At 38.1% G+C, this 24,515-nt stretch overlaps 2 protein-coding genes across 2 annotated transcripts; one reads left to right on the forward strand and one right to left on the reverse strand.

Annotated features, from left to right (window-relative positions):
* The first annotated feature begins 545 nt into the window (after positions 1-545).
* LOC121985845 (ubiquitin-conjugating enzyme E2 27-like) lies at positions 546-5,146 on the forward strand. The gene is made up of 5 exons (XM_042539526.1): positions 546-861; positions 2,802-2,850; positions 3,659-3,818; positions 3,905-3,994; positions 4,790-5,146. The coding sequence occupies exons 1-5, from the start codon at positions 678-680 to the stop codon at positions 4,892-4,894; spliced, it is 588 nt and encodes a 195-aa protein (XP_042395460.1). The 5' UTR covers positions 546-677; the 3' UTR covers positions 4,895-5,146.
* Positions 5,147-5,745: 599 nt separating this feature from the next.
* LOC121985846 (glycerophosphodiester phosphodiesterase GDPD2-like) lies at positions 5,746-8,486 on the reverse strand. The gene is made up of 7 exons (XM_042539527.1): positions 8,163-8,486; positions 7,609-7,668; positions 7,447-7,527; positions 7,166-7,366; positions 6,939-7,034; positions 6,507-6,703; positions 5,746-6,231 (listed from the first exon to the last, which is right to left on the reverse strand). The coding sequence occupies exons 1-7, from the start codon at positions 8,409-8,411 to the stop codon at positions 6,000-6,002; spliced, it is 1,116 nt and encodes a 371-aa protein (XP_042395461.1). The 5' UTR covers positions 8,412-8,486; the 3' UTR covers positions 5,746-5,999.
* Positions 8,487-24,515: the final 16,029 nt, after the last annotated feature.

A 24,515-nucleotide genomic window follows, 5' to 3' on the forward strand; every position in this document is an offset into this window, starting at 1 on the left:
TCGGAGGGCCAATGTCGGGGACCCTTCCCTGACTCGACATTGGCGTTAATTGTTTTACAGAGTGGAGCGAGGTCCACAGCTGATCAGCAGAGCCGTCACCTTCCCAACTTCATACTTTCGGATAGGATCAAAGGGTATTTTCAGTAATTAGAATTCTAAATGAATTTTTTTTATTATGTTAATATGTCATATCAATCATATAAAAATTATTAAAACATCTCCAATAATTAAAATTCTAAATAAATTTATTTATCAAATTCATCGCATAAATTACATGATCTTATACCAATTACATCAATTTTGAAATAAAAAATTAAATTTAAAATTTTACTTATTATTCTTAAACTATGAATCAATAACCGCACCTTTATAATAATGATTATAGACTTTTTTTAAGTCAGCTTTTATTAATTTTACAAACTTCTCAGTCATTAACAAACTTGGAACCAAGCGATGATGACACTGAACTGCTTCAATTTTAAATAATCGAGAATAATTAATTTAATTTATTTTTTTTAATTCTAAAAGACACTCCTTAGTCCTTGCTGCTTATACTTATCCGGCCGCGAAAGCGGAGGGGCCGAGGGATCGGAATCGGTTCCAATTTGGATTGGGACGCCCTAGCCGTCTTGTCTCCGGCCTTGTTGTTGGCGAGCGATTCGAGGGGATTTGAGAAGATGGTGGACGTTTCTAGGGTTCAGAAGGAGCTGGTGGAGTGCAACCGTGATAAGGCCATCTCCGGCGTCTGCATCTCCCTCGCCGACGGCGGCACCGACCTATCGCATCTCCGTGGCACCATCTTTGGCCCCGTCGACACCCCCTACGAGGGCGGCATCTTTGCCATCGATATCCGATTAACCAGTACGATTTTCTTCCTTTTCTTCTTCCTTATTTTTTTCGGGGGTAAACCCCACTCTTGAAGCGGGGCTGTATAATGTTGAAACGGGTACACTTGGGATTGGCGATGCTCTGCTCGTTATTTTTGTCTATCTATATTTATTATTTATTTACTTTTGTGGCGCGTTTTGGTTCTCTTTCATTGTTTTGAAATTGGGAGAATTGAAAACTGATTAAAAGATGAATTAGTTAGTGAAAAGAGGAATTCAGTATTTATTCTCTCTCTAGGCAATCTAAAACGCTCTCTCTCTCTTTTTTTTTTCTTTCTGGAGAATGAACGCGTGTAAGAGAAAGCAACGGGTAAATCCCACGTTAGTGATAAAGGTGGGATGGCCTTGACAATTTCTATAAATCAGATTGAGTTGTTGTAGTTTAATCACTTTAATAACCCTTCATGTTCATTTTAGAGCGTCGAATCTTGGAAGAATGTAAATGTTGCATGGGTAAAAGTAAATGTAAATGGTGTTTAGGTGGGTGAGTCTGTTGTCCAATCACCATTTGGATTTATTCATATATAATTGGATAAAAGTAAGATAAACTAACTAGGGAAGTGCTGAAGGCAGCATTGGTTTCTGCTAGATATGCTATTTACCCTTTGTTTTATCATCTATTTGAAAGGATAAGAGCATGGAATGAGTTGTGGATTTCTCATTATCTTCAGAGATGTCAACTTAAAGTTTCAAGAGCCTAGAAAGTAGAATTATTTAGAAATACACTGAGAATGAAAATATTTGCTTTGTGCAACAGCAATCCTTTTTTTATAATCCAATTCAATGAATCTTTCTGCCGATGGATTTATTGCTTTAACATTCAATTGGCATGGCATTTCTTTACAACTTTTTTGTAATTCCCACTATCTCCCTAATCAGCTTCCCTCCTCAACTATAGCATCTTTAACTTTCACTTTTTGTTCTCCTCTTAGTACTTGGGAAAATCGTATGTGTTTATGATTATATGCCGTCTATTGAGATTTTTTATTGGTGCAATTAACAATCCCTGAAATTTACATGCTGTATCTTCTATCTATATTATGTTCACATGTATTTTTTATGGGTTTGGGATTCTTGTATTTGTCATAGTACGATCATAAGGGCATCCACAATGGTTAGAGCCCATTGAGAGCTCCTTCGTTGCCACGTCTGCGCCACATCAAAAGTTAAAAACCTCATACCTCTTTCCACTATCAAAAAACCTCTCAACAACTCCTTCATGAGTCCCACACTTTTCACTATATATAATTCCTATTTCTCCTCCATATTTTATATTATACACCATTAAATTTTTATAAAATTTAAATTTATAAATTACTAACATGAAACTTCATGATCCCATATTTTTTAAACCTCCAAACCATATATATATTTTTCCTAATTAAAAAAACATCTCTAATAAATTATTCTGGCCATTATTTTTTAATTTTTATAATTATTAAAAAAATTAATATAAAAAAAAATTAAAAAGCACAACGAAGCGGCTCCGTAACTACGGACCGCTTCGTCGTGTGGAGTGAAAAACCTCCCTCCCACTATGGGAGGGAGGTTTCTCCCTCATGACACTTCACAGTGGGAGCTCCGAAGGAGCTCCCACTGTGGATGCTCTAAGTATTCATGTATGCCTTTTTTTTCATATTGATGTTCAATGTTCGATACTTCTTTCTGCACTCTGTTATAACATTGCCTTGAGATTTTGTGTGATGCCTTGTTCCTTTGGTGCATTAAATATTCATGTATGTCATCATTTTCATAGTTATGAACCATGTCAGATACTTCTTTTCTACACTATCATAACATTATGCTCAGATTTTATTATATTGATTGACATCTTGTTTCCTTGGTAATTTTTTTTGGATTCATATTTTGTTTCTTCATTTTGTAAAATATTTATCTCAGAATTTATATTTGCAGGCGGCTATCCCTTTGAGCCTCCCAAAATGCAATTCATTACAAAAGTTTGGTATGGGCAGTTAACTCATCGACATGTACCTTCATGTTTGCTATGTTTTTCCCCAATACCTAGCAAACTTTATCCATAATACTTACAAGCTATTTGGATTTTACTTTACTAATTTGTTGTCTAGTAAGTTTAGTTGTCTATTTGACAGAACAGTTTATGAAAACAAAGTTGTTGAATCCTTGGAATTGGCATTCTGGCATGAGGAACTGAAAACTTTATATTACTTTTTGACTTAGTTATTAGGTGATGGATAATTCATAATTGGTGTGTTATTCCTCAACTTTATTCAACTTTTGTACTTCACATCCTGACTTATCGCTTCTCCTTGTTGCTGATGTGCTGTTTCAGTCCACTTTAGCAATTCGATGTAACCAACCTGGTTTATTTTTAGGCTGAAAAGGGCTATTTCACTTCGACATTTGCACCTTTCTCATCTTGTTTGAGAAACAAATCAATGTTGGTATTGGATTATGCTTGATCACGGGTTCTTTTTAAGATTTTTCTGCTACAGCTAGTTTACATCAGTTTGTATCACTATTTTGATTGCGTGGCTACTAATCCTTTGTGGTAATTATAGTTTTGAATGATCTTTTAGGTTTATTGGATGAAGAGACGGGTGGCATGATGTTCAATTTATCTATTTTGTTCATATCTTTGTGTTTTGTGACAGACTATGCTTCATTTATTAGTTGTAGCAGGAAAGTTGTAGTTATTGCATGCTTTCTGTCGCAAAATTTTTACACAATGAACCACTTTCTGGCTTTAGCCAACTGTGCCTACATTATTTGCTTGCATATCTCCAATGAAGGCACCCAAATATTAGTAGTCAAAATGGAGCCATATGCTTGGACATTCTCAAGGATCAGTGGAGTCCCGCCCTCACATTGAAGACTGCCTTACTATCATTGCAAGCTCTTCTCTCAGCGCCTGCTCCTGATGACCCTCAAGATGCTGTTGTTGCCAAGCAGGTCTATCTTAGCAAGTTTTTTCTCATCTAATAACTGCAAACACTTGGTTCCATTGCTTCAATTTTACAAATTTCTGCTTGGTGCAGTATCTGGATGAGTACCACACATTTGTGTCTACAGCTCGGTATTGGACAGAGGCATTTGCTAAAGGGTCATCTGTCAGCATTGAAGAAAAGGTAGAGATTATAATCATTAACTTTAGGGTCAATTTCAGCTAATTTCCTTATACCTTGAATGAATCAACTTGCATGCCCAACCAGTGCCATTCTAGACAATGTTGAATTTGATGCTATTACATAAGAACGATAGGGTTCCAAGTCACTAGCGAATTCATCTAAGATTTTGTAAATTGAATTTGTTGAATGGACAAAAAATAATCTGACTGTGTAAGAAAAAGATCATTAAACCTGAGGTCTACTCAGGTTGTCACTGCTAATTATGACTGCACAAGAATACTTAATTTGAGTGTTATATATTTCATGACACCTAGGGTGTAGGCTGTAACCTTCTGATTGATTGATACCAATGTTGTGGTTCAGGGGGAGCAACAGGAAGTAACTAAATAATTCAAACCTAATGGCAATTGGTTTAGACCGGATGGGATTCCGGTTTACCTTCTTTTCTCGAGTTTTTCTCTTTCCCTTCTGTTTCGCCACACAAGTGAACCAATAAGGCCAAATGGATCTAAGAATGAAATGGAACGAATGACATCACTTACAATCACACATTTTGTTTATGCATCTGTTAAGCAAACTTAGTTATGTGAAAGGTGGGACATTCATTCCTGATCTAAAGTTTGGAATGACTATTCTCATTCAAATTAGTTATCGACTTGTTTCAAACGCTGCGATCGAATTAAGCCTAGAATGGTGTTTTAATTCTGGATATCATTATGGCCACGTCAACATACGTACCTATAGACCTATGAGCGCAAGAGATTTGAATCTGATAGCATCATTTGTTGCGTCCAGGTCCAGAAGTTAGTCGACATGGGTTTTCCGGAGGACCTTGTGAGGAGCACGCTGAAGAGCGTCAACAACGACGAGAACCTGGCTCTCGAGAAGCTCTGCTCTTGAAAGGCTCTGTTCTTATCAAACCATGCATCAAAAGTGGGTAAACCTTTTACTCGACACAACTCTATTCATCTTAGATTGTCTGTACGAGCACGATACGAAAGTGATTAGATTGGTGAATGCCTCTTTTATCGACTGATGATATAGTAGTATGAGCGCTTTGAAGCGGATGCTAACTGTTTTCGGTTCATTTGAAACTTGAATACACAGGGTTTGGTTGAATCATTAACAAAGTTTCCCATTTTTTTCCCGTTACCCTTTGCTTTTATTTTTGCGAGTTGAATTTAGAAACTGCAGACTAGATGTGCATTACATTTCTTTGCGTTGAAATGTTTCTGATAAGTGAGGGCGAACCAACCGGTTCGACCGTATTTGTTCCACAATCTGGTCGGGTTAACTTTTAGAACCTGAATTCATCAGATAAATCAGTCTAATGTTTAATTTCTCAAAATTACATTTCTTAAAATAAAATAATGATAGATTTGTGTTTCACAGAACTAATAATCCATTTACTGTCACAAAAAAAGTGATAGTTTCATCACCAAACACAATTCAGCAAGGAAAAAATATGTATGTAATTTTCGTGGAAAAAAATTATTTTTTTTATGAAAAATGTTAATCTAATAAAACCCACCTTGCTATGATATTGAAAAGTCTGACACCATACCGTGGAGCAATGGTTGGTTTTCAAACGGTTAATTAGATATTTATTTTGTGAACACTTTCCGATTTAGTCTGATGATAGTGAATAAAAATTATTTACAGGGCCGGTTATTTTCAAGATTAATTGGAATAACTGGATTATTATATATAAAAGAAGGTCTAACCACACCAAGCAAACCAGCAAAGAGAGCTAAAGAAGAATCTATCGTCTTTAATCCATGCTGGACCTACAAAGTTGTTACAAAGAATTTCAAATCTTTAAATCCATTTCAATGGTTGTATCTATCATGTTGTCTAAAAGTAGCTGCAGACAGCTGATTCCTGAAACGACCCAAAGCAAACTAGCAAAGAGCCAGAATCTCTTATTGAAACTTCATTCTTCTCCATTGATGAAACATTCATGTGTAAGATTGCTACAATGAATTCCTATGCGACTCTATCAAGATCATTGCTGCACCAACTCAGGTATAAGCTTGAGCAGGAACGAGAGTTCTCGCTCAGAGAAGCCTGGTCTCGTGCCCTGCTTTGCCTGCATTGGCCGTGCTGAACCACAGAAATTGGCAGCCGATGTCGGTTGTATGATATCTGAAACAGACTCAGTGATCTCTTCTACGAGGTCGACGATAACGCCATTGATGCCCATCAGATGCTGCAGGTATACAGCCTCAGGGACATTGCTGCAACAATGGCATATGTTACCGATCAGCAAAGACAAGTATGATAAGAATTAGGAAATTGTAATAGATTTACAGAAGAAGACTGAAGCTCCAATAAAAGGTTAATGATTTGAATGGTTAGTTAACAATCATACAAGAAATAGGACCATTCCTAGCATAGTTAAACAGACCATAGCACTTTTTATTGAAATTGTGTTAAAGATTAAAAATTTAAACTGTCTTAAAGGAACTTGCGTTTATATCTTTATGAACAAAGAATGCATCAACAGACATACTTGAGCTTGCCATATGTTAGCAGGGAAAGGTTGGATTCCTTGATTCTGGACACTGCTGATGGATACCTGAAGATTCCTCGAACTTCTGAAACAATGCCTTGCAAATCACCAGCTAAACACAGATTGATAGCCTCATCTAACGAATTTCTTCTGATGTCATTGTATATTTCGGTGCCTGCAGTTGTGAGGAAGAAAACCTGGTCTCACAAGAGTATGGACAATGTCAATGTGTAGAACACAATGCTTGTTTAGCCTTTTGCACTTGACAAAGAAATGGACTAGTTGTCATAACATATTACAGAGTCTTTCTTTACACTTATTTGATTAACTTGGTCCTGTTTCATAGCATTAATAATAATAATTTTGAATAAACATGCGCTAAGTTGCTGCTATATGATTAGTTGTCAGGAGTGAAATGAGAAAGAGATGTACCGAGTAAGCACTTTGAAGTTTTCTTATTAGCCGCGCTGCATCCGGCTGGAATGTTGAGAAGATGATTGCCCTTTCACCTGCATACTGGTAAACAACCTAAAATACAAACATATATAGAGTCAAGTTTCAATCATTAACTGAATAACTGTGGCTATCAAATTAATGGAAAATTTAAGAAGAGAGAGAAATGAAGTTTGAGTAAGATTGGCGATTATAAAAAATCACACCTTTAAGACTGCTTCAAGTGCATGCACAAGTTCTTCGTCGCTATAAACGACATGGTCCACAAATTTAAGCTCAATGTTGAATCCCAAACGAGGGTCCACCTTCTCAAAAGCCTCTTGCAATGTGCAGAGGTAGTCATCATCTTCTACATTCCAATTCAACACTCTCCCATCATGAATCCTCCTTAGCAGTAATTTACCCACCTGAATTAAATCAACAGAATCAATACTTGAATGCAATAGTCGATCATCCAATTTATAATCTTCATATGGTAAAATAGGACCTTGGAAGGATCTCTTTGAAGCCCATAGGAAAGGAACTCTTCCAAGCAAAGATCAGTGACACGCTTCTCCATGATCTCACCCTGCATTTTTGTCCGATTCCGTAACCGTGAATTTTAAACATAAACAGGTACTCAGATTCAAGAAGGGAGCAGGAAATTTACAGCATGTTCTGTGAGGATGACATCGTCGTGAAAGATGATAGGGCAATCGTCCTTGGTCACCTACAATAAATGACACCTTTGCTCAACCAATCTTTGAATCCTTCAAAAAAACAATTGCTTATGATTGCAGTTCTTGCAAATTCAGAAATTATTTTATTTTTCCATAATTATGTTGCTAAGTTTGGGGATTATGCTCTTTGTTGTGAAATCCGACTTTAATTTGCTTTCTTCTCCAAGAAGTATGCCAGCATCCCAATATATTCTTAATTTTTCTCTCAAAGGAAAAAAAAAATGTCAAAGAACTCGATTCAAAATTTTGAATCGACTGTAGAATAAAAATTGATTGAGCCGGCAATTAGCCGAAAACTCTATCCAGTTCGGTAGGCTGGAATAGATGACGAGATCAATTAACAACTCAACCGCCCTTCTAGTTTCCTAAAAATAGTCTCAATGCTTCAAATCCGAGACCACACGACCACAGACGGCGGAGAAAATGACAAATCGGAAGCCGGCAAGGGCGAGGGAAAGGTAGTAGTAGGAGACTAGAGCATTACCTGGACGTCGAACTCGATTGAGTCAATGGGGAAGCGAGCGGCTCGATTGAATGAGAGAATCGAGTTCTCCTTGACCGCACTCATCCTCCGATCTGGCGACGCGAGCGCATTCATCCCCTTGCCTCGGTGCCCCAACACCACGAACCCCGACGCCACGGCCCTATTGGGCAGCCGCACGGCCTCCGCTGGCAGGTGGACCTGGTCGATATTCGGGACGGCGCCGGATGCGAGCACTGCCTTGAGAGCCATCGCCGTCGACTGAGCTTAAGTGAAAGCGGTTCGATTCCGAACAAAGTTGGCGGTGCCCGGCGGAAAAGAATGGGCGAGGGAATTTTATAGGTGACAGAATTACTAATTGACTCAACCATTAACCTTGTGGGCTCCATGCCTGTCCGCCTATATGATTCTATAAACGAGCGGGTATTACTTTACGTTACGAGTTAGCGGACACTAAAAGTTCTCCCAACTTGCTGAGCGGAATATCGCGGAATATTCCGGCCCACACTATGGATCGTGCGGAAACGCAGAATCATATGCGGGACGACGTAGCGTCGACGGATGATTGGGAGGATCCGGTAGATCGGACGGCGGATGAAGTGCCCGCTTAATCTGGAGTATAAGGAAGCGCTGTCGGGGGGATGCGTTGTTGTTCCTATCCAAGTAACGCGTGTCGGTCACGAAAGTGGAAGTCGAATGACTCGGTGCCACGTGAGAAATGGATTTTTAATTTAATTCTAGACGTGAGGGTAGAATCATTGTTTATTTATTATTATTATTATTTTAAAAAAATAATTTTTAGAAATTAATTTTTAAGGAAGATTGAGATGGTTAATTATATTTAATTATTTGAAGTTGGTGTGTGTTGTCATCTTCTACCTCGTCATAGATGACGAGGCAATGAATTATTTCGCTAAATTATGCAAGGAAAAGGAGATGAGAAACTTATTAAATCTTTTGGCATTAAATATGATGTAAAATCATGTTTAATGTCTTTTTTTATTAATAAGTTATGTGGAGAATAGGTAGGGAATACAAGTAGGATTAGAAAGTAGTTAACGTGACAGTTAAAGTTTGAGGTAAGTAAATCTGTGGAGATTGGTCCGGAAACCGGAGGCTACCATCCGATCGAATCATAGGAATCCGAAGCTCTACTCCTCTACGTTCTACATTAGTTATCGATGAAATGGTAACCGTCAAATTTTTAGATTCAAATTTCATCATTTAAATCTTCTTTTAGGGTCCTTTTTTATTTTTGATAATTTTTATTTTTAGATATTTAGGATAATTTTCGTATTTATGGTATTTTTAGAGAGGATTTGTCTTATCGATAAATTAATTACTTTTCTTTTTTAAAAAAATCTATTTTCTTTCTTTACAAGATTAAAATTAAAATCTGTTAATTGTAATTGTTGGATCGTAAAGACACTAGGGGGGGGGGGGGGGGAAAGCATTCGTCACTTTTTCAGAAATCAAGAATACGTAGCGAAAAAGAAACACGAAAACACAAACGCTAATACAAGTAATTTTTTACTTGGTTTGGAGCCTTCAATGACTCCTACTCTAAGGCCACATATGAGAGTACTTTCGATGGACAATCACTATCAATTCGAAATGGATTTACAAAGTTAAGTACAATAGTTGTAATGTAAACGTTACCGACAAATAGAAAGAAAATTTAAAGAAGTCTTCATTCTTCGAACTTTGGAGCCGTCTTTCAATGTAGTCGGAGCCTTTTCAGAGCAACGTGCGAATATGAAATAACAAATGCTGTACTAAAGATGCTGGTCGAAGGCTGCTTTTATAGGTCTTGCCAGGCGCTTGGATCCTCTCTCAGGTGCCTGGACTATGCTAATGTAGCGAGCTCTCGTCGAAACTTCATCCTCGAAGTTTATCCACCTCCGGGCTCCTGGACCGTTGACATGAGTTCTGCCAGTCGTCACACTTCAACTCAACTTCTGGATGAATTTTTTGGTCCAAGCGTCTGGACCAACTCAGGGTGCCCGGACCGTTCGGGTGCTTGGCCAGACATCCTCCTGGTCAAAACTGGTCCGGGCACCCGAATCAACTCCGGGCAGTCGGAGTCTGGATGCCCGGATCCCTTTTGGGTGCCTGGACTACTCTTTTGTAGCCTTCTCTTTTCTGTAAAGAAAGAGTAGAGTTAGTTCAGGCAACAAAAATATGTTTATCCTATGAAACAAAATTAGCATAATAAGATAGTAGTAGTAATTAGATTATGTCTCCCCGAGATTAGGATTTAGCTAAGGTCTCAACTTATGTTTCCCAAATATACCTAAGTTGGATCGACGTCTACTATTCTTTCAACTGAGAAGACATTCTCACTAGATCTCACCTCCAGTTGCTTACCTTTTATTTACCAACTACAATCGTTTGACTTACCTTTGACCCACCAGGTCTTCTCGTCAGTTGTCAGGTCTGTAGCCCCAACTAGACGTCGACCGGTTTTAAGGTCCCGCGGACCCAACCAGACTTCCAACCAGATATTAGGTCCCGCAAACCTATCTGAATTTCATACCAACTATCAAGTATCGCGAACTTAGCTAGATTTCAGTCTGGTGTCAGGTCCTCCAGATCCGTCAACTCTTGCACACTTGGTAAAGCAATTAAATCACAAACACTCTAATTTTAATCCACTTGTCATTTATCAAAAGTTGAGTTAGATCATTAGTGTAAATTGCACCAACACCCCCTTTTTGATGCAATGACAACCTGGATTAAAGTTAGAAAAAAATAATATTTAAAGACAATATGTAAAATGCAAACAAATGATCTAAGTTAATTTTGAATTTGATTTACTTGATTAAGTTTATTTATTCTTTTTCTACATTAACCCTTATCCTTCTTCTTTGACATTCATAAATAAAACTAAGGTAAAAGAAAGATAAGCATAGTTTGTGATAAGTAATGCGAGACATTAATGCAGAAATATAACTAAAAGTAAACACTTTATATATATCAGACTTAGGGAGAGATTTGAATAGAAGTTCAGTTTAGCAAAAAGTTACAAATATTTTTAAGAGTACTTTCGATGGACAATCACTATCAATTCGAAATGGATTTACAAAGTTAAGTACAATAGTTGTAATGTAAATGTTACCGACAAATAGAAAGAAGATTTAAAGAAGTCTTCATTCTTCGAACTTTGGAGCCGTCTTTCAATGTAGTCGGAGCCTTTTCAGAGCAACGTGCGAATATGAAATAACAAATGCTGTACTAAAGATGCTGGTCGAAGGCTGCTTTTATAGGTCTTGCCAGGCGCTTGGATCCTCTCCCAGGTGCCTGGACTATGCTAATGTAGCGAGCTCTCGTCGAAACTTCATCCTCGAAGTTTATCCACCTCCGGGCTCCTGGACCGTTGACATGAGTTCTGCCAGTCGTCACACTTCAACTCAACTTCTGGATGAATTTTTTGGTCCAAGCGTCTGGACCAACTCAGGGTGCTCGGACCGTTCGGGTGCTTGGCCAGACATCCTCCTGGTCAAAACTGGTCCGGGCACCCGAATCAACTCCGGGCAGTCGGAGTCTGGATGCCCGGATCCCTTTTGGGTGCCTGGACTACTCTTTTGTAGCCTCCTCTTTTCTGTAAAGAAAGAGTAGAGTTAGTTCAGGCAACAAAAATATGTTTATCCTATGAAACAAAATTAGCATAATAAGATAGTAGTAGTAATTAGATTATGTCTCCCCGAGATTAGGATTTAGCTAAGGTCTCAACTTATGTTTCCCAAATATACCTAAGTTGGATCGACGTCTACTATTCTCTCAACTGAGAAGGCATTCTCACTAGATCTCACCTCCAGTTGCTTACCTTTTATTTACCAACTACAATCGTTTGACTTACCTTTGACCCACCAGGTCTTCTCGTCAGTTGTCAGGTCTGTAGCCCCAACTAGACGTCGACCGGTTTTAAGGTCCCGCGGACCCAACCAGACTTCCAACCAGATATTAGGTCCCGCAAACCTATCTGAATTTCATACCAACTATCAAGTATCGCGAACTTAGCTAGATTTCAGTCTGGTGTCAGGTCCTCCAGATCCGTCAACTCTTGCACACTTGGTAAAGCAATTAAATCACAAACACTCTAATTTTAATCCACTTGTCATTTATCAAAAGTTGAGTTAGATCATTAGTGTAAATTGCACCAACACCCCCTTTTTGATGCAATGACAACCTGGATTAAAGTTAGAAAAAAATAATATTTAAAGACAATATGTAAAATGCAAACAAATGATCTAAGTTAATTTTGAATTTGATTTACTTGATTAAGTTTATTTATTCTTTTTCTACATTAACCCTTATCCTTCTTCTTTGACATTCATAAATAAAACTAAGGTAAAAGAAAGATAAGCATAGTTTGTGATAAGTAATGCGAGACATTAATGCAGAAATATAACTAAAAATAAACACTTTATATATATCAGACTTAGGGAGAGATTTGAATAGAAGTTCAGTTTAGCAAAAAGTTACAAATATTTTTAAGAGTATGTTCTAAGAAAATCTTTCTCAAAATTATTTTCTAAGTAAGGTTTTGTCCAAGAATTTTCAAAGTAAACTTCTTCAAAGTTTTCTGAGTAATCTTTTTTAAAGATTTTTAAAGTAAGGATTTCCAAAAATATTTGTAAGGAAAAAAAATTCTAAGTAAATATTTACAAAGGAAAGATATTTTTAATAAATATTTTCTAACAATTTTCTAAGTAAATATTTTAAAAAAGTTTCTCTAAGTAAGCAGTAAAATTTTCTAAGTAGAGATTTTTAAAGTAATTTCAAAGAGAAATTTTTTAAGAAATATTTTTAAAGTAATTTAAAAAAAAAATTTAAGAAAAATTTTTTCAAAAGTTTTTTTATTTGGGAAACGTTTCCAATTTTTTTTTAAAAATATTTTAAAATTTTGTTAAGTAAGATAAATTTTTAAAATAATTTTAAGAGTGTAGATTTAAAATAATTTTCCAATTTTTTAAAAAAATATCTGATTTTTTTAAAAACTTTCAAAATTATGTATTTTTTAAAATATTTTTAAGTTGTTCAAGCAAATCCTTCTCCTAAACCTGATATCTTTATTGAAAAATAATCATTCAATTACTAATATCCTTAATACATGTCTAACCGTTAGTTACTAACTATCTATTAGAAGATAGTAGTGTTGACTTGGTTAGTCAAGTTATGCAAAATTTAATCCAGCTTATTGTTTATTAAAAAGGATTACTTAATATGATCACTAGTATATTTTGATATTTTTCGCCCAGACTTATATTGATGTATTGATATAAGCATTTGAAGTCCAAGCAAAAAGCCTACGCATCTCACGTCATTCTATATTTTTGAATACACAATCAAGGTAGATTTAATGTGTTTGTGAGATACTCGTTCCCTATTTCTATAGGATTATGCTTTCTATGGGTTCAATCTAGACTAAGACCAAAACAATTTTACAATACTTGAGAAATGAGATTTTTTTTTTTTTTTAGAAAACATAAGTAAATAATTTTCCTAGAATTTATGAAATATTTGAAAATTTATAATAAAAATCCTAGTCTAATATGTCCAATTTCCTAATATTAAGTTAAAGTTAAGTTCAAAGTAAATGTGTTTAATAGGTTTATGTTTGGGTTGATAATATTTAATTAAGATTTAAGTTAATTGATTGGTAATTTGTTTAATTTGAATTATGTTAGTTCAAAGTTTTAATTCAGTTGAATTAAGATATTAACTTGAGTTTTCACTAAGGCTATCCTAAATTACCAATTAAGAATATATTTTAGTTACTTAATTTTAAAGCTTAAGTGTATTAATATTTAGGGTTTAATTCAATTAATCTTTAAGGCTTAATTAAATTTTTAAGTTTTAGTTATTTTAATTCAATTTAACATTATTTAATTTAATTTAATTTTAATTTAATTTAATTTAATTTAATTTAATTTAATTTTATCAAATATTTTATTAAGAAATTTATTAATTTTATCTAGTATCTTCGTCATTTCTATCATTTGAATTTTTAGTTCTATTTAATTTTAAAATTTTGTTATTATTTAAATTTTTAAGATTTTTATTAATTTATCTATTTAAATTCAAATTCAGATATGGTGAATTAATTAAATCAAAATTTTTATTAATTAATTTATTTGAATTTGGATTTTCTGGGTTAACTGAATTTGAATTTTCTAAATTAATTGAGTTTAAATTTTTATTAAGTTTAAAATAATCAGAATTATTTAAAATTTTCAACACTAATTTATCATGTATAATATTATATAATTTCTTGCTCAAATTATTCTCTAGTGTATAACTTATGTATTTTCGTAATAAAATGTACTAATTGAAATCGCAACTCCTAATTCTATAGATTTTTCCATTTGATTGGACTTGAGCTTGTGGGTCCCTGTGGTTGGACCAGTTAGAAGGGGAGTTGAATAACCCTGCACATTAAAAATAAAGTACCCTTCTCAGACTTTTAATTTAAATAAACATTTACATAAATAATTAAATAAATAGAAAGACGAGGCTCACAGGATTTACTTTGTTACAGCCGGAGAGGTTGTTAATCCAAGGAAGTTGAAGCACAATAAAGATCTCCTTTAGGCGGAGAAGTCTCTTACAACATTTAAACACAGAAAATGAGAAGCTAAATTAAACAAGAGAAGCGTACAAGTGTTGAATATTAAGTTGCTTGTCTAATTAGCTTCTTGGACCAAGGCTATATTTATAGCCTTGGTCGGGGCGCTTAGAGGGTTCCAAGTGCTTGGAAAGGGATAAAACTTTATCCCCTTCGTAACGGATCACGGTCAAACGTGATCTGGTCAAAGTCGGGTTCCGGGCGCCCGAACCACTAAAGTCAACTTTGTTGACTTTTTCTTATCTGGGCCCTTTGATCCAATTTTGCTCGTCTTGGTCCAGGTCTTGCGCTTCAGCTCCGCTCACTTGAATGATCTCGGCCATCCGGAATAGGGCTCACCCGAACCCAACTTCCGGCCTTCTCGAGCAGGCTTCCGCTCCGGCTTCTCGTCCCTTGGAATCGTCGCGTGCTTTATTCTCATCCGCCAGCGTACTTATCTACAACTCTTCGTCCCTCGGACGCACCGAGCCTGTCGGCTCTCTCTTGTGCCGACCTTCTCGCTAGTTGCGTCTCTTGCTCCCCGAGCAATCTTCCGCTCCGGCTTCTCGTCCCTTGGAAACACCGCACGTTTCCTTCTTGTCCGTTGGTGTACTCTTCCATAGTGCCTCGTCCCTCAGACGCATCGAGCCCGTCGGTTTTCTCCCGTGCCGTCCTTCTCGCTAGTTGCGTCTTCCGCTCGACTTCCTGTGCTCCTAAGTTCTTGCACACTTAGACACAGGGTCAAAGGACCACAGGACCTAACTTAACTTGTTTGATCACATCAAAATAACCTGGGGTTCCAACAATCTCCCCCTTTTTAATGTGAGAACCCAAGTTAAGGTAGGGTAAACCAACATAAATCAAGAGTAATAAATTTTGTATGAAAGTGCAAAAATTTGATCTATCTTCGCCTAGACTTAATATTTTCCTTCTCCCCCTTTGATCATATAAAAATGAGGTATCACAACAAGTCTAAGGGTAATAACTTTGAAAACTTTGAAAAATTTGAAAAATTCGAAGATTATTTTTGATATCACTAAAAAAATTGTAATAATTTTTGAAAAAAAATTTAAGCAGATAAAAAATTCTAAGTTAGACAACTTTGGAAAAAATTTGAGAAATTTCCAAAAATGTTTGAATAATTATTTAAAGAAAAAAATATTTTTGTAAAATTTTTAAGTAAAATTCAAGCAGAAAGAAAATTTCTAAGTTAAAAATTTTGAAAAAGAAATTTCTAAGTTTAGAGAACTTTACAAAAAAAAATTGTAAGCAAAAATATTTTTGAGAATTTTCAAAGAAAATTGAGTAATCCTTTAAAGCATTATCTAATTTCAATTTAATGTTTTATCAGTTAGTCAATTAAATACTTTATTTCAATATTTGATTTCCAGGCTGTGGCGAGGCACTAGGCCTCCTTGGTTATTGGATCATCAATCACTTCTAGACAAAGTCTCATAAGGAAATTAAATGTTTAATTTTCTCGCTGAAAGCGCTAAGTCTAAATTAAGGTTCAAGTAAGACAAGACTTAGGAACCCAATATAGGTTTCAGCCAACTAGATTAATTAGATATTTCTTAGGGACATATTTCTTTAAAATATTTCTAATCTGTCCCTTATGGTATCTAAGGTACCAATTTAATCCATGAAATTTTCTAATATGTTGATTATTTGAACATGCATGATTTTTCAAAATATCTACTTGTATTTTCAAATTATCATATTCTAATTTTAATTTATCATTTTCTACTTTTAATCTTTTAAGATCTTCCGACATACAAGATTTATCTAGAGTTAATTTCAGCTTTTTATTTCCTTTTTCTAGCATGCAACAATCTTTAGTTAATAATTTAACAAATTTAAACATTTGGTCAGGTGGTAGAGATCGTACCTGACTTACCTTGTCGATCTCTAATCCTCCCCCTGTAGAGCTGCTTTCCTCCGAAGACTCTCCCCCTTCATCGATGCTCATCTAGGATGAGCTTTCTGTGCCCTCGGGAAGGAATTCGGCTATAAGGGTTGCCTTGGCAATTTCTTCGGTCTCGGATTTTTCTGACGACGACTTGGTGTCCATCAAGGAGTCGGGTTCGACTTCAATCAGTTCTTCGTGGAGCTTCAAGAACTTTTCCCAGAGTTCTATTGCACTTTGATAGTTGTTGATTCTGTCGAGATCCTCCACCGGTAGTACACTTATGAGATGATATTCATCTTTACTGTTTGACATGAAATCATCGCGCTACTTTTTGGTCCAGAGGTGTTTTTCAATTTCTTCTCCGTTCGCATTATTTGGTGCTTCATAACCATATTTCATTATTAGTAAAATACTGAAATATGTTTTAAGAAATACCTCCATTCGTTGCTTCCAAAACGTGAACTCCCCCTCGAACATTGGTGGATAGATGTTAGCTCCAGCCATCTTGTTGCTTTAGTCGGCGGTTAGTCCTTCTGAGGTGTCCTTGTTCTGATACCACTTGTGGGTCCCCGTGGTTGGGCCGGCTAGAAGGGGGGGGGTTGAATAGCCCTGCACAAATTAAAAACAAAATATCTTTCTCGACTTATAACTTAAACAAACATTTGCATAAATAATTAAATAAACAGCAAGACGAGGCTCACAAGATTTACTTGGTTACAACCAGGTAGGTTGTTAATCCAAGGAAGTTGAAGCGCAATAAAGATCTCCTTCAGGCGGAGAAGCCTCTTACAACATTCAAGCACAGAAAATGAGAAGCTAAACTAAACAAGAGAAGCGTACAAGTGTTGAATATCAAGTTGCTTGTCTAATTAGCTTCTTGGACCAAGGCTATATTTATAGCCTTGGTCAGGGTGCTTGGAGGGTTTCAGGCGTCTGAAAGGGGATAAAGCTTTATCCCCTTCTCAATGGATCACGGTCAAACGTGATCTAGTCAAATTCGGGTTTCGGGCGCCCGGATTGGGTCCGGGCTCCCGGATCACTAAAGTCAACTTTGTTGACTTTTTCTGATCTGGGCCCTCAGATACATGGACAAACTGAGGTGGTGAACCAGAGTATGAAAGTAGTGGGACTTGGTATTACTGGAACTAAACCAAAGCAGTGAGACTTAACATTATCTCAAGCAGAGTTTACTTACAACAGATCGAAAAACATAACCACGAGATTGACTCCTTTTGAGATTGTCTATGGACAAAATCCATCAGGAGTTCTAGACTTAGCCCCAGTTTCACGTGTAGGGCGAATTAGTCCTAAAGCAGATGAGATGATAGAGCATCTTCGAAGTATTCATGAGTAGGTGAAACTGGCAATTATGGAAAGCAATACTAAGTATAAGGCTCGGGTCAATCATCATCATCGATAGGTACTTTTTGAGATTAGAGACTTTGTCTAGACTATATTGATTCATAATCATTTCCTTTTGGAGAATATAATAAGCTAAATGATTAAAAAATTGGACCACGCGAGATATTGCAAAAGATTAACTACAACACCTACAAGTTGCGTCTTTCTAGTCATCTGAAGACTTCTTATATCTTCAATGTGAAGCACCTAATTCCTTATTCGATGGTTGCTAATGAAGTTAATTTGAGCTCGAGGGCGAGTTCTTTTCAAGCCGGGGAGACTGATGTAGGCACAACCCGTGTTAAAACCCAATATGAGCCTTAAAATTTTAAACAAACATAATTTTTGACTCAGAACTCAGAATCAGGTTCTATCTGTCATCACGCGTGTAGAATTAGAAATCTACGTTTGTTACCAGTGAAACCATAACTGCCAAATTTTAGTCCTAAATTCCGGCATTTGAACCTTTTTATGGTCTTTTTACTATTTTTGGTAATTTTTATTTTTTAGGTATTTAGGGTAAATTTCATATTTCTAATATTTTTTTAGAGAGCATTTGTCTTGATCCACTTCTTGATTTGAGTTAAGATTGTTAAGTTAATTACTTTCCTTTTCGGGAAAAATCTATTTTTTCCTTTACAAAATTAAAATTAAGATATGTTAATTATAATTTCTTTCCTTATTTGAGTTTTAGGTTGTGGTCTATATAAGAGTCATATTTAGATGTTGAGGGATCAACTCTCAAATTTTAATAAAAAGTTTCCATTTTGGAGGTTTCCCTTTTTATCTTCTCAATTTTTCTCTTCTCATCAACCTGCAGGATAATCGCTTTCCTGTCCGGTGTCACTAAATCCTTCCGATTAGATTTTCGCCACCCAAGACTCTGCTCCCCTACGTCCTCCCGATCAGATCACAAGAACCTTGGGCTTTATTCCCCTACATCCTTCCGATCAGATCTTCGCCTCCTACGACTCTGCTTCCCTCCTTCCTCCCAATCTTATCACAGGAATCCAGGGATCTGCTTCCCTACATCATTCCTATCAGATCTTTGCCTCTCAAGCCTCTGCTCCCTTTCATCCTCCCGATCGGATCATAGGAACCTGGGGCTCTGCTCCCCTACATCCTTTCGATCGAATCTCCTCCACCCAGGGCTCTGCTCTCCTACATCCTCTCGATCGGATCTCCGACTCATAGGGCTATGTTCCCCTCAACTACCTATAAGATGGATAGGCATATAAATGGATTTATCAACTCATGACTAGATATTGGGCCTCCTTCTCTAACCCATTTTCGCACTATATGGGTCAAACCCATAAACCCCAATAGGTCTTTCAAGTTAGGAGCTGATTCCACAATTAATGTTGCGCGTGGAATTATTAGAGGCACTTGAGACCATATCTTTGTACAGAATACAGGATACTAGTAGCGTATGGGTGATGAGACTGCACACTACAACATAGATATATGGATTTGATATATCTTTTATGCTGATATGATATTTAATTAATGTGGGGATTATAAAGGCATTATAAAAGAATCCCCCCCAGACGCAGGTATATCTTTTGTTTCACAAACATATTCTTCTACAATTGTCTATCTTCTATAATTTTTCTTCACTCCATTGACTTGAGTGTCAAAGTGGCTGCGTCAGGGACCCCCTGGCCTGCTTGCTAACGCTCCTTCCCCTTCCACCTTGTGATCTTGCGGGTCCTTTTATGGTCAAAATCAAAGCCCACTCATCGGTGACCCACCTTTTTCTTCTCCTTAAAGGTCTTCTTACGGTCAACTTTGAACCCATCTCGCCAGTGGTCTAGCTATCATCGATTTATAATAGGATCAAATTTGGCGTCATTTATGGGAACGCACGCCTAATCTGAAATGTGAAAATGGACGATGCCAGGAAATTCACAATTGTTACCTTATCACAAGAAAACTTTAATTTAAGCTAGTGATGGTCAAAACGCAAGCACTTGCACATAAGCAGCAAGTAACAAACCTTGCTCCCTCAAAAGTGTTGGAACCCCAGGATTGTTTTGATGTGATCAATAAGTTAAGTTAGTGTTAATGCAATCGATCCAAATTTGATCGGTACGATCATGATTTTGATATGTGTGTCAAAGAGTTTAAGTTAGACTTTCATATGTGTTTGATATGTGTGTTTGAGTCTTGCAAGACTTGGTGAAATACACATGAGGAGCTTGGTGCGGCTAAGTTTGGGAAGCTCATCCTAGGGCTCGGATCCTTGAGTTAGTGAAGGATGATGTAGAAGATATCCGAGGGACCGTCGGACGAGGAGCAACAGAGTGGAGCCGAGGGAAGCGAACTTCAAGGCAACGTGAAGGATGACACGGAGAGGAGCCGCGGGCTCGGGTGCATCTGAGGGACGAAGGCAAAAGGAAGAGGGCTTCAAGGGCGACTCCGGAGAGGATGAGTGTGAGTGTGTATGGACCAGTCGATTGGTGCAGTCGTCTGGGAGCGAACAGAAGCATTCTATTCGCTCAGCCAGCAGCTATCAGTCGACTGGTAGTTTTAGCAGTCGACTGGTAAATGACCGTTAGTAATTGGTGCTGTGAAGTAGCCGTTGGCTACCTCCAACGGTAGCACCAGTCGATTGATGGTTTTACCAGTCGATTGGTGCTGAGATGAGTTGATATGATGATCAACTCTCTCCTCTTATTTAAGGGAAGCTTTGGGGCTTGAAGGAGGTCACTCATGCTTATTGAATAACTCCTAGTCTTTGCCCAAAGCTTCCAAGTCTACTCTCTTCCTCCCAAACCTAAACTTTATCATTGTAAAGAGGAAGAGATCATTTGTGAGAGGTTTGCTCTACCGAGAAGGAGAAAGCTTTAGCCGAAGATTGTCGAGGATTGATCCATCAAAGGATCAAGGGTTTGTCCACCTCAAGGACACGTCGTGGAGTAGGAGCGAGCAATCTCTGAACTCTGAACCACGTTATATCGAGCTTGTTAGCGATTTGGTATTCTTTCTTTATTGTTTTCATTAGTTAGTTGTATTTCTGCTTGCGCACTAACTTTGTAGGAGAAGCAATCAATTTGGGGGTGACCTAGCTATCCAACCCCCCTTCAAGCCGGCCACCAATTCCTTACAGTTAGGTCCTATGGTGTTTTAACCTTGTGTCTAAGTGTGCAGGAGCTTAGGAGCACAAGGAGTTGAGCAAAAGACGCAGCTAACGAGAAGGACGGTACGGGAGAGAGTCGACCGGCTCGGTGCGTCCGAGGGACGAGGTGCCGTGGAAGAGTACGCGGACGGACAAGAAGGAGGCGCACGACGTTTCCGAAGGACGAGAAGCCGGAGCGGAAGGTTGCTCGAGAAGGCCGAAATTGGGTTCGGGTGAGCCTTATTTCAGTTGGCTGAAATCACCCAAGCGAGCGGAGCCGGAGTGGAAGACCCAGACCGAGGTGAGCAGCATCGGAGCAGAGGGTCCAGACCAAAAGTCAACTTTGTTGACTTTAGTGGTCCGGGTGCCCGGAATTGAATCTTGACCGGATCACAGTTAAACGTGATTCGTTGCGAAGGGGATACAATTTTATCTCCTCTCAGGCGCCTAGAACTCTTCCAGGCGCCCCGACCAAGGCTATAAATACAGCCTTGGTCCAGAAGCTAATAATCAATTCAAGAATTGTGTACTCAACACTTGTGCGCTTACTTTTAGTAGTTTAGCTTCTATTTGTTTGTACGTCATTGCTGTAAGAGGTTTCTTCGTCTGAAGGAGATTCTAGTGTGACTCATTCCTTGGATTAACAACCTCCTCGGTTGTAACCAAATAAAAATCCCTTTGCCTCTTCTTTCAGTTTTATTTGTTTACTTTATTTATGCAAGTGTTTTTTTTGAAAGTTTGAGAAGGGTGCTTTTATTTTTGTGCAGTCTATTCAATCCCCTTTCTAGCCGACCAACGCGGTCTAACAAAAAGCACTTGAAATATCAGCCAAAGAACCACCAATTGTTGATCGAAGAACTAATCTAGTGAAGTTAACTAAGTTCTCCAAAGCTCTGATCTAGATGCTCGCAGAAGATTTCATCAGAACCAAATGGTCTTAGGGATCCTTTGTTAAAGATGCACCTCTTTGAGATCTGAAGCGAGGCAAAGCACTGACTTCTAGAAACTCACCCAAGCAGCTAAGTATTCCCTTCTCATAGGGGATCCTCGAAGATAAACTGCCCAAACAATTCTGACCTTCATAGATCAAAGACTATGGTGGCCTGATCGATCCTAAAGACCATCTCTTTAAGTTCAAAAATACCATTTTGCTAGATCAGTACGTGGATGTTGTCAAGTGTTGAGTGTTTTTAACAACACTCTCGCGCTTGACACAAAGGTGATTCAATCAACTCCCGTCGATTTCCATCTCATGCTTCAACGACTTCAAGATGGTCTTCCTCCATCACTTTGCTAGCATCCGAAGATATAACAAGACTACATTGAGCTTGTTTGCCCTCAAGCGGGGGGCCCAAAAAATGTTTGAAAGCATATATCAAGCGATTCAATCAAGTCGTTGTGGATGTCTCCTCATCTACCATTGAAATACTAGTTAGTAATTTCTCTCAAGGACTCATTAATGGAGATTATTTTTGTCTTCTAGTGAGTAAGCCTTCCAAGGATTTCAACAATATGTTAGGGCAAGCTATCAAATATGTCAATGTTGAAGAAGCCCAAGTCGCTTGAAAAAAAGGATGTTGTTGTTCCCACCCCCCTTTTCAAGCTAATCGTGCAAGGACACTCCACCCCTCCACGCCATAGAGAGCACCGACCAAGTCACCCTCTAGTCCGTGATAGGAGAGTAATCCAACATGTGGAAGTCACTCGGACCTCATTCACTGAGCCTCATTAGTGGATTCCCACTTTTGTATATATCACAAATCCAAAACTCACAATATCAATGACTGTTACCAATATGCATGGGAATTTCATCGAGTAGTTGATTAGAGCCATCAAGGTCAACAACCCGCTTAAATTGCACATCAGTCGAGTGGGCCTTCAACACTTGGCCCTAGCTTTACCGATCGATAGCCTAATGCTTGGTAACAATAAGGTAGCAAAACTCACTCCTCGAATGGAGGCACAGAACCCTCCTAGATTTGACAAGAAGAAAATAGAAGAAACGCCGCCTGGAGAAATTCAACATAATCTCTGGAGGTCCTACTGATAGAGATTCCCATCGAGCATGAAAGTCTCATGGTCACCAACTGGAGATCCAAGAAGTCGACTCCCATTGGACTCAAATGGAGGGCCCCAAGATTGGCTTCGAGCCACAAGATCTCAAGGGGATAGATTACCTCATGATGATGCCTTAATCATTAAGGTCATTATCACTAACTACAATGTGCCCAGAGTTTTTATGGATACGGGGAGTTCTGTAAACATCATCTTCAAGAAGGTATTTGACCAGTTACAGATAGACCAAGAGAAGCTTCAGCCCATGGTAACGACCCTATTCAAATTTACCAGGTATGAAGTGTTGGTCCCTTTGGAGGCCGGCAAGAGGGGAGGGGTGAATTGCCCTACAAAAAAAATCACAAACCTTTCTCGGATATTCAACTAATTTAAAAAAACTCGTAATCAAAAATAAAGAGACTAATAAAATACAAATCAGACACAGAGGTTTACTTGGTTTGCAATCAGGGGATTACTGATCCAAGGAAAGTAAGCGCACTATCTGATGATCTCCTTCGGGCGGAGTAGCCTCTTTACAGCGTTGACATCACAAATAAAAAGAAAAGAAATGAAAGCACAGAGAAAACTGATTACAAGTGAGTTCATTTAACTGTGCAGATCAGTGCTATATTTATAGCATTGGTCGGGGCGCCCTGGGGGGGATAAAATTTTATCCCCCAACGATCATATCGCGTTTGACGCGATCCTGGTCAAAATCCGGGTTCGGGCAACCGGAATGGTTCCGGGCGCCCGGACCAGGAAAGTCAACAGAGTTGACTTTTCTCGGTCCGGGACCTCTGCTCCGGTTCAGCTCATTTCGGTCCGGGTCTTTCTCTTCAGCTCCGCTAGCTTGGGTGATCTCGGCCATCCGGAATAGGGCTCACCCGAACCCAAGTTCCGGCCTTCTCCTCGAGCAACATTCCTTCCCGGTTTCTCGTCCCTCGAACGTCGCGTACGTTCTTCTCGTCAACCGGTGTACTCTTCCGCGGTCACCTCGTCCCTCGGACGCACCGAGCCTGTCGGCTCTCTCCCGTGCCGTCCTTCTCGCTAGCCGCGCCTTCCGCTCGACTTCCTGTGTTCCTAAGCTCATGCACACTTAAACACAAGGGTTAGACAAAGCATGACCTAACTTAACTTGTGTGATCACATCAAAATACCTTGAGATTCCAACAATCTCCCCCTTTTTGATGTGAGCAACCCAAGTTAAGTTAGGGTAAAATAGATGCAATAAAAAATAGTTGATATGCAAATAAGTCCAAATATTTT

Source organism: Zingiber officinale, chromosome 5B, assembly GCF_018446385.1.
Source record: "Zingiber officinale cultivar Zhangliang chromosome 5B, Zo_v1.1, whole genome shotgun sequence".
NCBI classification, from domain to species: domain Eukaryota; kingdom Viridiplantae; phylum Streptophyta; class Magnoliopsida; order Zingiberales; family Zingiberaceae; genus Zingiber; species Zingiber officinale.